Genomic DNA, 16915 nt, shown 5'->3' with positions numbered 1-16915 from the left:
GGGAGGATGCTGGAGGGGAAGAGAGGGAAGGGGAGGATGATGGAGGGGGAAGAGAGGGAAGGGGGAGGATGATGGAGGGGGAAGAGAGGGAAGGGGGAGGATGCTGGAGGAGAAGAGAGGGAAGGGGGAGGATGCTGGAGGAGAAGAGAGGGAAGGGGGAGGATGCTGGAGGAGAAGAGAGGGAAGGGGGAGGATGCTGGAGGAGCAAGAGAGGGAAGGGGGAGGATGCTGGAGGAGCAAGAGAGGGAAGGGGGAGGATGCTGGAGGAGGAAGAGAGGGAAGGGGGAGGATGCTGGAGGAGGAAGAGAGGGAAGGGGGAGGATGCTGGAGGAGAAGAGAGGGAAGGGGGAGGATGCTGGAGGAGAAGAGAGGGAAGGGGAGATGGGAGAATGAAAACACAAGTGTAGCTATAGGAAGTACCTGTGAGCCCTGGTTTATCCAAAATCTGTTTTTTGACCTCATGTATAGAACAAGGTCCACCCAGGAAGGTGGGGGTACAAGGGGGGGGGGGGGGGGGGCAGGAAAATAGAAAATTGTATCAATTACTTAACTTCCTTTCCTGGAAAGGAAAAAAAAAAAAATGACAGTAACGATGTACCCCCAGAGAAAAGGGCGTGCTCATAGTGTAATAGGCCACATATTTATTGAATAAAAAGTTTCACTTCTATTATCATGATAGACATCATCTTTACATTGTAAAGTACTCCTGTTACTGTCAGGGGAAAGGTTTTAAAACCCCCCACGGAGTTCCGCCTGACATGGTGATGACACAGCCCCAACTGACGCGTTGCGGCCAATATGGACTTTTTTTGGTGGATTTTCTTTAAGCCTCCCAAGCTGCGCATGTGCGGGTGTCAAAGCTCACCCCTTTTGCCGCCGCACATATGTTGGGCAGTCGTAAGCAGGTTAAATATGTGAATGTTCATCAACCAAGGTGTGCGTTTGCGTCACAAGAAGCAGGAACCGCGTTTCATAAAACATTTCATTTATTGCATGAAAAGCATAAAAGGTCCAGTCACCGGAAACATCCGACCCCGCCCCGCCCCGGCCTGTCCCCTTTATTTCATGCGCTGTGGTCCCAGGAGCGAAGCCAGCAAGTGAAGATCGGGCCCCTGTTGGGACGTGCTTTGGATCGGGAATTCATCATAAAACAAAAAAAAAAATAATAATAATCTAGGACGCTCTTCTTTAGCGTTCGGTCTCCGTACAAAAAAACAGAACAGTGACTTCTACAGAACATACACTTCATTCCCGCTATGGAAAATAAGAATTCATCAGCCTCCCGCGGCATCTCACTAAAAATAATTCATCACCCTCCCGCGGCCTATCAGCTTCCACTTCCAGGAAAAGAGCGAAGGGAAAAATTGATAAATCGGTTTAAGGCTCGCAACTAAAAAGGATATCAGAAAAATAGAACTATATTTTATATTTCCCCATCATCCCCCCCCCCCCCAAAATCTTTACAAAAACACCCCTTAGATTTCCCAGAGTGGCGCACAGCCTGAGGTCACGTGACTAAGGGGCCGCCTCCTTCACGGTTGGAAATTCTCGCGGACAAAAGGATATCTATGCAGTCTGAATCTAGCAGGACAGTTCATTGGGATGATACTCCCTCCTCTTTCCAGTGTTGTTTCCTCCCCCTCCCCCTTACAGGTCGGGAAGGGGGGGGGGATTATAATCTCTGCAGCCAAGCAAAGTCTAAAAGGGGCGGGAGGGCCAAGCTCAGCTTTTGGAGGAAGATCCTGGAGCCGGCCGGATGGGGCGCACGGGCTCGGGGGCCGGTTTGACGAGCCGCGGGCGCCCCCTGCGCTTGCCTATGGAGGATGGGGGGGTACGCGGCTCGGCAGCTGCCTTGGGGGTTTCGGGAGTAGCTTTAGGACTTTCAGGTTCCTCCACCTTGGTGGTCGGCAGCGGCGAGCTGTTAGCAGCGGTTTGGTTCTGACGGACGGCGGCTCTCTCTTGCCTGAGCTGCCGCAGCTCGTCACGAATGTCCGTCAGCACGGTGAGCAGCTGTTGCTGCAGCTCTCTGTCCTGCGAGCGCTGTTGCTGCTGCCGGACCCTTTCCTCCTCCCAGATGCCGAGCTCCTGGTCGTACATCCGGTCCCAGCGCTCCTCCAGCTCCAACAGCCGCTGCATCTTGGCCTTCACCTCATCTTTGCCGTCGCCGGCCTCGCAGGAGCAGTCCCCATTGGTGGGAAGGTCGGTGCCAGAAGGTGGATCGCCATCCTGGGAAGTGGTGGAAGGTAGAGAGTCCTCCACTGCGTTGTCACTGGGCTGCGGAGACGCCGATTGCCCCTCCCACTCGTCTTGACTCTCTGGCAGGGGAGAATGCTTCCCCACATCCTGGCTGTCGCCCTCTTCTTCGTCCTCCTCCTCCACTTTCAGCTTCACCATCTCAGCATCGCCGCAGACCGCCGCCGAGTTGTCTCCGTTCCATTCGGTGGAGGCGGTCGCGTTGGAGACCGATCCCTCGGGGGAGGAGACGAGGGAGCTCTGGGATTCGCAGCGGGCCGGGAACATGACGGGCTGCGCCGTTAACACTTCTTGCTTCACAGTGAGGAGCTGCTGTGTGGCCGCCAAAATGGTCTGTTGGAGTGGCAAGAGACCCTGCGTGGTCACCAGGGCGCCCAAATCCTTCACCGTTGACCAAGTCTCTGAGAAAGGTTTAATGGTGACCGTCGCCGGCGTGACTACTGGAGCAACTGTCGGAAAGACGGTCTGGGCGGCTGAAGGCGTGACGTCCATTTCTTGCTCTTCGTTGTCCCCGTCTTCTGACAGCACGAAAGACAGCTGGGCGGGGGAGGTGCTGATCAGCGGTGACATCATAGAGATCTCAGCATTTGGTCTGGGGCTCGCTGGGGGCAGAAGACAAAATATGGTCAAAAAAAATAAATAAAAAAAATTCCAATCTACCCCGCCCATCATCCAACACACCAACGTGCAGCCGCGACCCACTCCTGTACCTACCTGCGCCGAGTTCAGACATTGGGGCCCCAGGGGAACCTCTGCAGTTGAAAAATATGGACTGTCGGGGGACACCTGCGAGACAGAGAAGACAAGTCAGAAACTGAAATTCTGTGACATATCCATACAGTTAGCACACAGTTCTCCCATAATGCAACTGGACAGTCTCACATACAGGGGGCAGCAAAGGGGCTCACGCCAGGGTATCCGCAGGATCTGGTACTACACAGGGACCCCCTCAACAGCCATGGGAAATGGCACAAATTGTCGGCTCCACACCACCACTGGACTGGATCCCCCCCCCCAACTACCCTGAAGGTACCCCCATCTCAACAAAGTAGGAATGGAGGGAAGGTAGGAGACACGGGACACCAGAGAGGAGAGTAGAATACCTCTTATATTACAGAGAATGGAAGGTAGACACCGGAGAGGAGCGTATACCATGGGGGGGGGAAACAATGATCAGATCCCCTGCAGATTGTGTAAGTTTTCCCACTTACAAAGAAACGAAGGGTCTATAAATAATTTTATCATCATAGGTGTATTTTGATAGAGAAAGAATGTCAACCAAAAATCCAGAACCCCCAAACATAAACAAAAAACACAACCAAAAATCCAGAACACCCCCCCCAAAAAAAAAAAAAAAAATAATAAAAAAAAAAAAAAACCACACACACAATACAATTCTTATAAATGGAGTTCAGGGTAGAGGTCGACCGATATGGGTTTTTCTCTGGCCGATGCTGATATTTAGAAATCATGGCGGCCGATAGCCGATATATGATGCCGATTTTTTTGGGCCGATATGTTAGGCCGATTTTATTTTACTTATTTATTTTGAATCCCCCTTGATCCAACACACCTTTCCCACTGTGGCGTTTTAAGGCGCTTTTGGGCTAAAAATAGCGCCTGTAAAGTGCCTGCAAAATGGCTCCCCTGCAGTCTGTGTGAAAGACAGAGCGCTGTCACACTGAGGCGATGCGCTGGCAGGATCTTAAAAAAAAAAAAAAAAGTCTTGCAAGCGGCACGTTTGGAGTGGTGTATACCCCTCCCCCACCACTCCTGCCCATTGATATGAATGGGCACCACTGCCGAAGCGCATGCAATGCGATTTGGCAGCGGTGCTTCATGGGCGCATTTAACCTCTTCCTTGGCCGCTAGCTGGGTTATATGTGCCCCACTAGCAGCCAAATAGCACCGCTAAAATGATGGTAAAGAGCCGCTAAAACTTGCGTTTTACCATCAAAGCCTGCCCGCTCCAGTGTGAAAGCCGCCTTCATTAGTGATACAGAAAATTTCTTACAGTTAAACATTTATTAAACAAAACAAACCTCCAATCAGTTTACTTGTATGTATGATTTAGATAAAAAAAAAAAAAAAAAAACTATATATTAAATAAAAAACGGGTAGTCAAAACTTTTGGACAAAAAAAAAAAAATGGGCTAACTTTACTGTTTTTTTTTTATTTTTATTTTTTAAATAGTGTATTTTTTTCCCAAAAAAATGCATTTGAAAGACCTCTGTGCAAATGCCATGTGACATAAAATATTGCAACAACCGCTATTTTATTCCCTAGGATCTCTGCTAAAAAAATATATATCATTTTTGGGGGGTCTAAGTGATTTTCTGGCAGAAAATACAGGATTTTTACTTGTAAGCAACAAGTGTCAGAAAAGATTTAGTCTTTAAATGGTTAAACTGAGAACTTCTACACACAGAGATGATTTCATTCATTCAGAAGTGTAAACATTGTATCATTTATTTCTTTTCTTGGCAGCCCAGAGAGGAGGAAAGTGTTGCTATGACGACTCAGGCAACTCACACTCACTTCTATACAGAAGTCATTTCAAAGTCCCGCTGTAGAATCGGCTTTTTATCAGCACAATCGGCCGATGCCGATTATTTAAAAAACGGCAAATATCGGCCGATATATCGGTCGACCTCTAGTTCAGGGAGTAAAATAAGTATCATCCAAACAGAACATGACTTAGTAGTTGGTGGAGAAACCCTTGTTGGTGATCACAGAGGTCAGACGTTTCTTGTAGGTGGTGATGAGGTTCGCACATCTCAGGAGGAATTTTCTCCTTCTCTACAGATCTTCTCTAAATCCTGAAGGTTTCCTGGCTCCTCAATGCGACTTGTACATTTAGCAGAGAAACAACCAGAAAGCATGAGGTTTTCACCTTTATGGCTGACTGTAGGGATGGTGTTCATGTTCCCACCTCCGTGTGACTGTAGGGATGGTGTTCATGTTCCCACCTCCGTGTGACTGTAGGGATGGTGTTCATGTTCCCACCTCTGTGTGACTGTAGGGACGGTGTTCTTAGGGTCATAGTCCGCATTTTTCTTCCTCCAAAACATGGCGAGTCGTCCTCCTCAAGAAGACCTGTACAGTCATGACAATGAGCATCTAAATCAGCCATTCTCAACCAGGGTTCCTCCAGAGGTTGCCAGGGGGTTCCTTGAGCTGTGGCTGATGAACCCCCCATTTGATGTCTACAGAGTTCGAGGTTCAGCACCACTTGGCAAAGCCACCAGCAAGACTCCAAATATCTTTTTAGCCGTCTTTAAGGGGGACGTTCTTCCCATAGACAACCAATATAAGGAGCATTGAGCCCTGATGATTTGCTTTCAGGAAGGGTTCCTCGAGACACACATTTTTGGGGTTCCTCTAGGGTTAAAAAGGTTGAGAAAGCCTGATCTAAATAATTCAGAGAAAGAAGGATCGGGGAGAAAGTGCTGTGGTCAGATGAGACCAAAATTGGGTTCTTTGGCATTAACTCGACTCGCCGTGTTTGAAGAAAATTTCTGACTATGACCCGAGAACTCCATCCCTACAGTCACACATGGAGGTGGGAACATGAGGCTTTGGGGCTGTTTCTCTGATAAAGGTACAGGCCGACTTTGCCGCATTGAGGGGCCACGTATTGTAAAATCTTGGATGAGAACCTTCTTCCCTCACCCAGAACACTGAAGATGGGTCATGGATGGGTCTTCCAGCATGACAATGACCCAAAACATACCGCCAAAGGCAACAAAGGAGTGGCTCAAGAAGAAGCACATTACGGTCATGGAGTGGCCTAGCCAGTCTCCAGACCTTAATCCTATAGAAAAATGTATGGAGGGAGCTGAAGCTTTAAGTTGCCAAGAGACGGCCAAGAAACTTTCAGGATTTATAGAAGATCTGTAGAGAAGAGAGGAGCAAAAACCCTCCTGAGATGTGTGCAAACCTCATCACCACCTACAAGAAATGTCTGACCTCTGATCACCAACAAGGGTTTCTCCACCAACTACTAAAGTGGAGGTCCACCTCATTGGAACCCTCCCCCCCCCCTCCGGCGCCACAATTGGCACCTTTCAGGGGGGAGGGGGGTGCAGGTACCTGTACAGTACAGGCATCTGCACCCACTTTCGGCATAGATATCTGCAGAAGGTACGCCCCTTTCCGCAGAATCTACACCCCTTTCCGCAGAATCTACGCCCCTTTCCAAAGGTCCCCCCGCTGCCTGCTGGGAAACACACGGATCCCAGAGACAGCGGGGACCGTCCTTATTGCGCAGTGCGACTCACGCATGCGCAGTAGGGAACCGGGAAATGAAGCCGCAAGGCTCCACTTCCTGATTCCCATACCCAAGATGGCGGCGGCAGCACCCGAGAGACGATCGAGAGATCGGCTTTGGGGTGCCGACATCGCGGGCGCGCTGGGCGGGTAAGTGTCATTATTTTAAAAGTCAGCAGCTGCAGTATTCAGTATTTTAAGTCATCAAATATTTATTTCACTCACTAAAATGCAAATAAATGTAGAACTTTTTTGAAATGTGTTTCTCTGGATATTTTTGTTGTTATTCTGTCTCTCACTGTTATAATAAACCGACCAATAAAATTATAGACCGATCGTTTCTTTGACAGCAGGCAAACATACAAAATCAGCAGGGGAGCAAATACTCTTCCATGCATAAATATATATTTATTCTGTGCCCATTGCTATGCATCACAGGGTGTCTATACTGAACACGTACATCATGTAGATGTATTATACCCACTATACACATCCTATATGGATTATATTCTGTGCCCACTTTTATACATCACATTGTGCCCACACTATCACATGCAGACTGTGGACAGTACTTATACAGAGATCAGCAGGATCTCACCACATATACTGAGCACACAGCATACCCATTCACTACACACTGTAGATCAGGGGGTGTCGAACGCAATTTCATCACGGGGCCACATTAGAAGTATGGTTGCCCTCAAAGGGCCGGTTGTATATGGGATGCACTAAATACAACGTCCAGGAGCCACGCCCCCTGTACAGGGCGCAGGGCCGCTCGCTCAGGGGCGCGGCACGCGCACAGGGCTCAGGGGCGCGGCACGCGCACAGGGCTCAGGGGCGCTCTTTGCACAGTGCGCAACACGCCCCCCTCCCCAACTTGCCCGGCTCTAGTTACTCCTTGTGTACGCAGCCCCAGGAACACCCTGTGTAGGCAGCGCTGCCTTGCGGGGAGACCAGGCCTCCCCCATGAGTGTGTGCGGGGATCTGTTACATGTTCACAAGGGGGAGCGGGAGTGGAAGGCGAGATCTGGAGATGGTGGAATGGAGTTCTGCCATATTCTGGCTTCAAAACTGGGTGGGAAGACTGGATTTCAGGAGGTCACAATCGCAAATCCCCTGTACCTTCGCCCCTGCGCTCGCCAACAAGGGTTTCTCCACCGACTACTAAATGATGTTTTGCTTGGGAGATCAAATACTTATTTTACTCACCGAACCACCACGCAATTTATAACATTTTTTATCATGTATTTTTTTTCTGGATTTTTGGTTAATATTCCTGTCTCATATCATATAAAATACACCTATGATAGAAATGATAGACCCTTCATTTCTTTGTAGGTGGGCAAAAAAAACTTACACAATCTGTAGGGGAGACGATCATTTTCTCCATTGTATAGACCTTCTATTACAGAGAATGGAGGGGAGGGAGGAGACACCGGAGAGGGGGGTATAACACCTCTTCTATAACAGAGAATGGAGGGGGGGGGGGGGGGGGGGGGGAGGAGACACAGGAGAGGGGGGTATAATACCTCTTCTATAACAGAGAATGGGGGGGGGGGGTATAACACCTCTTCTATTACGGAGAATGGAGGGGGGAGGGAGGAGACACCAGTGAGTAAAATATCTGTTCTACAAGACCCCCTTTCACACTGAGGTCGTTTCAGGTGTTTTAGCACCCCGTAAACTGCCTCTCATTCATTGCAATGGGCGCTTTCACACCTGGGCGGGGCACTTGTAGGACGTTAGAAAAAGTCCCTGCAAGCAGCATCTTTGGGGCCATTTAGGAGCGCGGTATACAGTGCTCCCAACACCCCCGCCCACCAGAATCAATTGGCAACGTTTTCAAAGCGCCACAAAACTGTCGTTTTTAATACTTTTTGGAGTTAAAAGCCGCCCGCTAGTGGGCGAAAAAGCGGCGCTAACCGGAACTTTAGTGCTAACGCCATCCCAGTGTGAAAGGGGTCTTACAGAGACTGGAGGGGAGGTGGGCGACACGGGACACCGGAGAGGAGAGTATAGTACCTCTTCTATTACAGGGAATGGAGAGGAGACAACAGAGGGGGGGGGGGGGGGAATAACGATCGTCTCCCCTGCAGATTGTGTAAGTTTTGCCCACTTACATAGAAATGAAGGGTCTATCATTGTTATCAGAGGTGTATTTTATATGATGGAGAGAGAATATCAACCACAAATCCAGAAAAACACAATACAAATGTTATAAATGGAGTTCAGTGAGTAAAATAAGTATTTGATCCCATTAGTACTCGGTGGAGAAGCCCTTGTTGGTGATCACAGAGGTCAGACGTTTCTTGTAGGTGGTGATGAGGTTTCCACACATCTCAGGAGGGATTTTCTCCTCTCTTCTCTACAGATCTTCTGTAAATCTTGAAGGTTTCTTGCTAACTCGAAGTTTCAGCTCCTCCATACATTTTCTATTAGGATTAAGGTCTGGAGATTGGCCAGGCCCCTCCATGACCGTAATGTGCTTCTTCTTGAGGCACTCCTTTGTTGCCTTGGCGGTATGTTTTGGGTCATTGTGATGCTGGAAGACCCATCCATGACCCATCTTCAGTGTTCTGGATGAGGGAAGAAGGTTCTCCTCCAAGATCTTACAATACATGGTCCCTCAATGTGGCAAAGTTGGCCTTTAGCAGAGGAACAGCCCCAAAGCTGTAGGGATGGGGGTTTCTTAGGGTCATAGTCAACATTTTTCTATCTCCAAACACAGTGAGTCCCCCTCCTCAAGATGCCAATGAACATCTAAATGATTCAGAGAAGGATCGGGGAGAAAGTTCTGTGGTCAGATGAGACCAAAATTCACCTCTGACATCAACTCACCTCGCCGTGTTTGGAGGAAGAAAAATGGTGACTGTGACCCCAAGAACACCGTCCCTACAGTCACACCGAGGTGGAAACATGATGCTTTGGGGCCATTTTTCTGCCAAAAAGTACAGGCCGACTTTGCCGCATTGAGGGGCCAATGGACGGGGCCATGCAGGGGCAATGCTAGGTGGCAAAAGGACCAGGGGACCAGAAGTCCAAGGCCGGAAACGGGGGGGGGGGGGGTGTTGTACGTGACGCAGGTTTTTTTGGCTGGCCTGTGACACTGACGGTAGTGACCTACATACACTGATAGTGACCTACCTACACCAATAGTGACCTACCTACAATCACCTGCCTGACCTACATACACTGATAGTGACCTACCTACACTGACCTACCTACACCGATAGTGACCTACCTACAATCACCTGCCTGACCTACATACACTGGACATTTACATACACTGACCTACATACACTAACGGTAGTGACCTACCTACACTGACTTGCCTGGCCTACCTACACATACACTGACATTTACCTACCTCAGCCGTGGTGTGCGGTGTCACAGCAGCCAGTCCTCCGAGGAGGAGAGGAGAGCGGCTCGCCCTAGCGCCAAGCGGGGATGTGGCGCGGCAGCCGCTTTGTAATTCCCGCCTTCTGGATCCAACAGCGCCTATGATGGACGTCACACGTCCCGCGGTCCCGGCATTGGACCAGTGGGATGTCCATCATAGATGTACAGGCTCCAGAAGGCGGGACCTGCTATGGCCCTCGGCGGTGCTCGGCATCAGATTGGTCCGGGCGCTCAGGGCTAGCAATGGAGACCCTGCAGAGCTGACACTCTGGACTCTAGGGGGGTCACATTCGGGGCTTCAGCCCCCCCTAGGCCCCCCCCCCCCCTCCCGACACCCCTGGGGCCATGTATTGTAAAATCTTGGATGAGAACCTTCTTCCCTCAGCCAGAACACTGAAGATGGGTCATGGATGGGTCTTCCAGCATGACAATGACCCAAAACATACCGCCAAGGCAACAAAGGAGTGGCTCAAGAAGAAGCACATTGAGGTCATGGAGTGGCCTAGCCAATCTCCAGACCTTAATCCTATAGAAAATGTGTGGCGGAACTGAAACCAGTTGCTAAGAAACCTTAAAGCTTTAGAGAAGATCTGTAGCGAAGAGAGGACCAAAATGCCTCCTGAGATGTGCAAACCTGATCACCACCTACAAGAAACGTCTGACCTCTGTGATCACCAACAAGGGTTTCTCCACCGGGTACTAAGTCATGTTCTGCTTGGGGATCAAATACTTATTTTACTCACTGAATTGCAACTCCTTTTAAATCATGTGCATTTTCTGGATTTTTGGTTGATATTCTGTCTCCATCATATAAAATACCCCTCTGATAAAAACGATAGTCCCTTCATTTCTATGTAAGTGGGCAAAACTTACACAATCACACCATTATTTCCCCACTGTAATACCTCTTCTATTACAGGGAATGGAGGGGGAGGTAGGAGACACGGGAGCGGAATGGGTCCGTCTCCCAGACGCTCACTCACCCGGCTCGATGTAGAGGCCCTCTTGTTCTCCATCCAGCGAGCAGTGATGTCCGATGGTGGAGGCCACCTGTTCCTCCAATGGGGTGAGTTTAGTGTCTATGATTGGGGTGACTCCGGGGGGCGTGGGCGCCTTGTTGCCGGTTTTGCGATGGGTGATCTTCCTCTTCACCTCCAGGCGGAGGTCCCGCCACTTGTGTTTGAGGTCATCGATGCTGCGGGGGGTGTAACCGAGTTCGTTGACATGTTTCTGGATCTGATTCCACAGCTGGCTGCGCCTCTGGTTCCTGCGGGTGGACTCGGTGCGGAGCGCCTCCGAGCCGTAAAGAGCGCTGAAATGTTTGACCACGTACTTCACCAGCGTCTCAGTCTCCTCGTTGGAGAAATTGGCTTTTCGTTTCCGGCCAGTGAAGGGACTCGGCCCCAGTGGCTGGAGCAACAGAGCGTCCTTCACCTGGACAGCGGTGATGGCGGGGGTGGTGATGGTGGAGGCGGGGGTGGTGATGGTGGAGGCAGGGGTGGTGATGGTGGGGGTGGAGGTCTGGGGAGTGGAGACCGGTACCGGTGTGGTCACTAGTGTCACTGTGGCTGCCGTGGTCACAGGCGTTGTCAACGGCATAGTGGGGGTCACCACGGGTTCTGGCATAGGTTCCTCTTTCGGGACCACCTTGATCTCCAACTTTGGTGACTCTGAGGGGGGAGCAGTCTGGGAAGAGGAGGTCTCTGAGGTGGTGGTGGCGACTGTGGTGGTGGTGGTGGCTTCAGACTCCGCCATGGCCGAGTTCTCCTGGCGAACCGCGGCTCGGGTGCCGATTCTACGGGTGGGAACGGTTCCCTCAGACATGGAGGCAGCTGGGGGGGTGGGGGTGGGGGGGATGGGGAAGGGTGGGTATCACACTTCAACCATGACAATCAGATCTGCCGGAAGAGAGGAAATAACATACAATCAGATGAACCATAAAAGAGGCAACCAATCATTCGAGAGAGAAGAGTGGGGGGTGCACAACCAGGGATGGGAATGTTATGCTACAGAGGGGAAGGTGGGGGGGGGGGGGGGCCCTGACAGGTAGGGTGAGGAGACACTCATTTGGTTGAGGGGGCAGGGAGAATCCATACTCTCTAAATGGGGGGGGTTAATCTTATTCAGACCAACACCAAACACAAATGGACCCATGCTGAGAGGTTATCACACTCAGATTGGCTCCCAGCGGTTTGTGCTCTCCGACGACTACACAAGTGCAGCAAATAAAATCATCTCCCCCATACATGTAAAACACCCGCATTTCCAGTGATTCTCCGGAGTTCAGCTTTAAAGTTATTTTTTTACATTTTGTATAAAGAAGGGAGAGGCAAGGAAGTCCCCCTCCACTTCCGGGTTCCCGAAAAAAGGCGAGGAAGTCCCCTCCACTCCCGGGTCCCGGAAAAAGGCGAGGAAGTCCCCTCCACTTCCGGGTTCCCGAAAAAAGGCGAGGAAGTCCCCTCCACTGCCGGGTCCCCGAAAAAAGGCGAGGAAGTCCCCTCCACTGCCGGGTCCCCGAAAAAAGGCGAGGAAGTCCCCTCCACTTCCAGGCCCCCGAAAAAAGGCGAGGAAGTCCCCTTCCACTTCCAGGCCCCCGAAAAAAGGCGAGGAAGTCCCCTTCCACTCCCTGCCCCCCAAAAAAGGCGAGGAAGTCCCCTCCACTCCCGGGTTCCCGAAAAAAGGCGAGGAAGTCCCCCTCCACTTCCGGGTCCCGGAAAAGGCGAGGAAGTCCCCCTCCACTTCCGGGTCCCGAAAAAAGGCGAGGAAGTCCCCTCCACTCCCGGGTCCCGGAAAAAGGCGAGGAAGTCCCCTCCACTTCCGGGTTCCCGAAAAAAGGCGAGGAAGTCCCCTCCACTGCCGGGTCCCCGAAAAAAGGCGAGGAAGTCCCCTCCACTGCCGGGTCCCCGAAAAAAGGCGAGGAAGTCCCCTCCACTTCCAGGCCCCCGAAAAAAGGCGAGGAAGTCCCCTTCCACTTCCAGGCCCCCGAAAAAAGGCGAGGAAGTCCCCTTCCACTCCCTGCCCCCCAAAAAAGGCGAGGAAGTCCCCTCCACTCCCGGGTTCCCGAAAAAAGGCGAGGAAGTCCCCCTCCACTTCCGGGTCCCGGAAAAGGCGAGGAAGTCCCCCTCCACTTCCGGGTCCCGGAAAAGGCGAGGAAGTCCCCCTCCACTTCCGGGTCCCGGAAAAGGCGAGGAAGTCCCCCTCCACTTCCGGGTCCCGGAAAAGGCGAGGAAGTCCCCCTCCACTTCCGGGTCCCGAAAAAAAGGCGAGGAAGTCCCCCTCCACTTCCGGGCCCCGAAAAAAAGGCGAGGAAGTCCCCCTCCACTTCCGGGTCCCGGAAAAGGCGAGGAAGTCCCCCTCCACTTCCGGGTCCCGGAAAAAGGCGAGGAAGTCCCCCTCCACTTCCGGGTCCCGGAAAAAGGCGAGGAAGTCCCCCTCCACTTCTGGGCCCCGAAAAGGTAGTGGGAAGGTCTCCAAGTGAGGGACTGCAACCCGTTCTTAGGGTTACCAATCACATCACATCCATACAATCAACATTAGATCTACCAAATCTATGTAATATGAGGAGGACCTCCCTGATCTATCCAATCAGGGAGGACCCTGTGCTACATAGTTGTTGGCAGATCAACAGGAGATCTTATAATTATTGTGATGCGTATGGAGGAGCTATAGACATACGAGTGTCCCCATTGAAGAAGGAGTCCCCTCGGAGTTTACAATGATCCAACGACGAGTAGAGGGGTGGAGCCGACATGTCAATCACAGGGATCTCCCCCCTTCTCAAAACTAAACACACATTTCTGGTTAGGATACATTGCAGAACACTGGGGGAAATCCATTGGTATTCAGAAGATGATCGCTCCCCCCCCCCCCCCCCCCCAGATGTATACTTCCCTCCATTCCTCATACGCAGAACTCGGGTATGTAAAACTTTGGGTGGGGAAAGTGGCTTTATATTGGGGTAAGGCTGGGTATTCTAAGGGTTACGCCTCCGAGTTTGGAGACATTCTAATTTCTAGTAGCTTGCGGAAAGGTAAGAGAGGGTTCAGTTGGGTGGTCATGTTGGGGTCAGATGATAATGTTGGGGTGTTGAGGTCAGGTGAGCATATCGGCATTAGGGTGTTTGGGGGGGTTTTGAAGGAGTTGGTCAAGGAGGAGTCAGATGGTTATGTTGGTGTGAGGGAGAAGATGGATATGTTGTGGTCAGAGAGGATTCAGTTGGCCATGCTGGAGTCAAGAAAAGGTCAGGTGGTTATGTTGGGGTGTTATGTTGAAAGAGGAGAAGATGGTTATGTCGGGGTCAAGGGATGATATTGGGGCGAGGGAGGAGTAGATGGATATGCTGGAGTCAGGTGATCATGTTGGGGGGGGGGGGGGGGGAGGAGCAGTAGATTGTGTGGTTGTGGTCAGGTGGTTATGTGTTAGGGTGAGGTCAGATGGTTATGTTGGGGTGAGGGAGGAGTAGATGGATATGTTGGAGTCAGGTGATCATGTTGGGGGGGGGGGGGGGGGGGGAGAGCAGTAGATTGTGTGGTTGTGGTCAGGTGGTTATGTGTTAGTGTGAGGTCAGATGGTTATGTTGGGGTGAGGGAGGAGTAGATGGATATGTTGGAGTCAGGTGATCATGTTGGGGGGGGGGGGGGGAGAGCAGTAGATTGTGTGGTTGTGGTTATGGTTATGTGTTAGTGTGAGGTCAGATGGTTATGTTGGGGTGAGGGAGGAGTAGATGACCATCTGACCCCAAAACATGACCATGTTGGGTGGTCAGGGTGAAGTGATCATGACGGGGGGGTCAAGAAAAAGTCAGATGGTTATGTTGGAGCGTCAGATGGTTCGGTTGAGGCATTAGGGAAAAGTCAGGTGGTGGTGGGGTAGGGGTAGAGGTGGTGACGTTGGGGGTCAAGTGTTCATGTTGCTGTGTTAGGGTGAGGGAGGAGAAGATGGTTATGTTGGAGTGTTAGGTGATGAAGTTGGGGTGAGGAAGGAGTAGATGGTGATGTTGGGGGGTCACGTTTGGGTGTTAGGCTTGGTGAAGGGTCAGGCACGTCAAAATCAAGTGTTCACGTTGCTGTGTTAGGGGGTCAGATAGTTGTGTTGGGGGCATGTCTGGGTGTTGGGATTGGTGAGGGATCATTTTGGGGGGTCAGATGGTTGGGGTGAGGGAGGAGAAGATGGTGATGTTGGGGTCAGATGATCATGCTGGGGCGAGGGAGGAGTAGTTGGTGGTGTTGGGGGCCATGTTGGGATCGGTGAGGGGGTCATGCTGGGATGAGGAAGAAGTAGAGGACCACCTGACAGCAAAACTTCAACATGACCACGTTGGGGTGGTCAGGGTCAAGTGATCAAGAGTTGGGGTAAGGGAGGGTCAGATGGTCCCAATGGGAATGTCGGGGGGGTCAGATGGTCACGTTGGGGGGGGGGGGGGTGGTCAGAGTGTTGGGGGGAATTCAGGTGATCACTTTGGGTGTCGGGGAGGGTCAGGCGGTCCCGTTGGGGTGGTGGGAGTAGTAGTTGGTGGTGTTGGGGTCATGTTTGGGTGTTGGGATTGGTGAGGAGTCATGTTGGGGGTCAGATGGTTGGGGTGAGGGAGGAGAAGATTGTGATGTTGGGGTCAGGTGATCATGTTGGGGCGAGGGAGGAGTAGTTGGTGGTGTTGGAGTCACATTGGGATGTTGGGATTGGTGAGGGATCATGTTGGGGGTCAGATGGTTGGGGTGAGGGAGAAGAAGATTGTGATGTTGGGGTCAGGTGATCATGTTGGGGTGGGGGGGAAGAGTAGTTGGTGGTGTTGGGGTCACGTCTGGGTGTTGGGATTGGTGAGGAGTCATGTTGGGGGTCAGATGGTTGGGGTGAGGGAGGAGAAGATGATTATGTTGGGGGTCAGGTGATCATGTTGGGGTGGGAGGGAGGAGTAGTTGGTGGTGTTGGGGGCACGTCTGGGTGTTGGGATTGGTGAGGAGTCATGTTGGGGGTCAGATGGTTGGATTGGGGTGAGGGAGGAGAATATGGTTATGTTGGGGGTCAGGTGATCATGTTGGGGCGAGGGAGGAGTAGTTGGTGGTGTTGGGGTCACATTTGCGATGTTGGGATTGGTGAGGGATCATGTTGGGGGTCAGATGGTTGGGGTGAGGGAGAAGAAGATTGTGATGTTGGGGGTCAGGTGATCATGTTGGGGTGGTGGGAGGAGTAGTTAGTGGTGTTGGGGTCACGTCTGGGTGTTGGGATTGGTGAGGGATCATGTTGGGGGTCAGATGGTTGGGGTGAGGAGGAGAATATGGTGATGTTGGGGGTCAGGTGATCATGTTGGGGCGAGGGAGGAGTAGTTGGTGGTGTTGGGGGCCATGTTGGGATCGGTGAGGGGGTCGTGCTGGGGTGAGGAAGTAGTAGAGGATCACCTGACAGCAAAACTTCAACATGACCACGTTGGGGTTGTTAGGGTCAAGTGTTGGGGTAAGGGAGGGTCAGATGGTCACGTGGGGGGGGGGGGGGGGGTGGTCAGAATGTTGGGGGAAGTCAGGTGATCACTTTGGTGTCGGGGGGGGTCAGGCGGTCCCGTTGGAGTGGGGGAGGAGTAGTCGTGGGCTCATGTTGGGGGTCACGTTAGGGTCAGGGGTCATCTTATGGTGAAAGTCAATAAGAGACCCCGCCCCTCCCCCCATCCAACACTCCACCGATATCAGATCTCCGTCCCGGGGACCGGAATATCACCAACCAGTTGCCGTAGCAACACAGGGGAGGAGTAGGCGGAGCCCATCATACCGCCAACAACCTCCCAAAGCCAGGAACCTCCCCCTAGCAACCAGATACCCTAAAACACTGCGCTAAAACCTAATTGGACGTCACTGGCTCCTCCTACATTCACAAGACAACACCGATAACTGGACCCCCCTCCCCCCTCAATGTACAGCATGCTCTGCAGTCCCCTCCCCTCATCACTACCTCTAGATGGGGGTACCCGGGACCCTCCAACTGTTGTAGAACTACAAATCCCAT

The 16915-nt window shown here is 51.7% G+C and overlaps 1 protein-coding gene across 1 annotated transcript; it reads right to left on the bottom strand.

Moving 5' to 3' along the window:
* Positions 1-621: 621 nt before the first annotated feature.
* Positions 622-11783, bottom strand: LOC143997796 (uncharacterized). Its single transcript, XM_077493601.1, has 3 exons — positions 10909-11783; positions 2968-3039; positions 622-2855 (listed from the first exon to the last, which is right to left on the bottom strand). The coding sequence occupies exons 1-3, from the start codon at positions 11747-11749 to the stop codon at positions 1723-1725; spliced, it is 2046 nt and encodes a 681-aa protein (XP_077349727.1). The 5' UTR covers positions 11750-11783; the 3' UTR covers positions 622-1722.
* Positions 11784-16915: the final 5132 nt, after the last annotated feature.

This window comes from Lithobates pipiens, unplaced genomic scaffold, assembly GCF_037356315.1.
Source record: "Lithobates pipiens isolate NorthernLeopardFrog02 unplaced genomic scaffold, aLitPip1_a1.2 Scaffold_19, whole genome shotgun sequence".
In the NCBI taxonomy this organism is placed as follows: Eukaryota; Metazoa; Chordata; class Amphibia; order Anura; family Ranidae; genus Lithobates; species Lithobates pipiens.
Note: the sequence above shows the minus strand (reverse complement) of the source record. Positions and strands in the feature narration are given on the sequence as shown.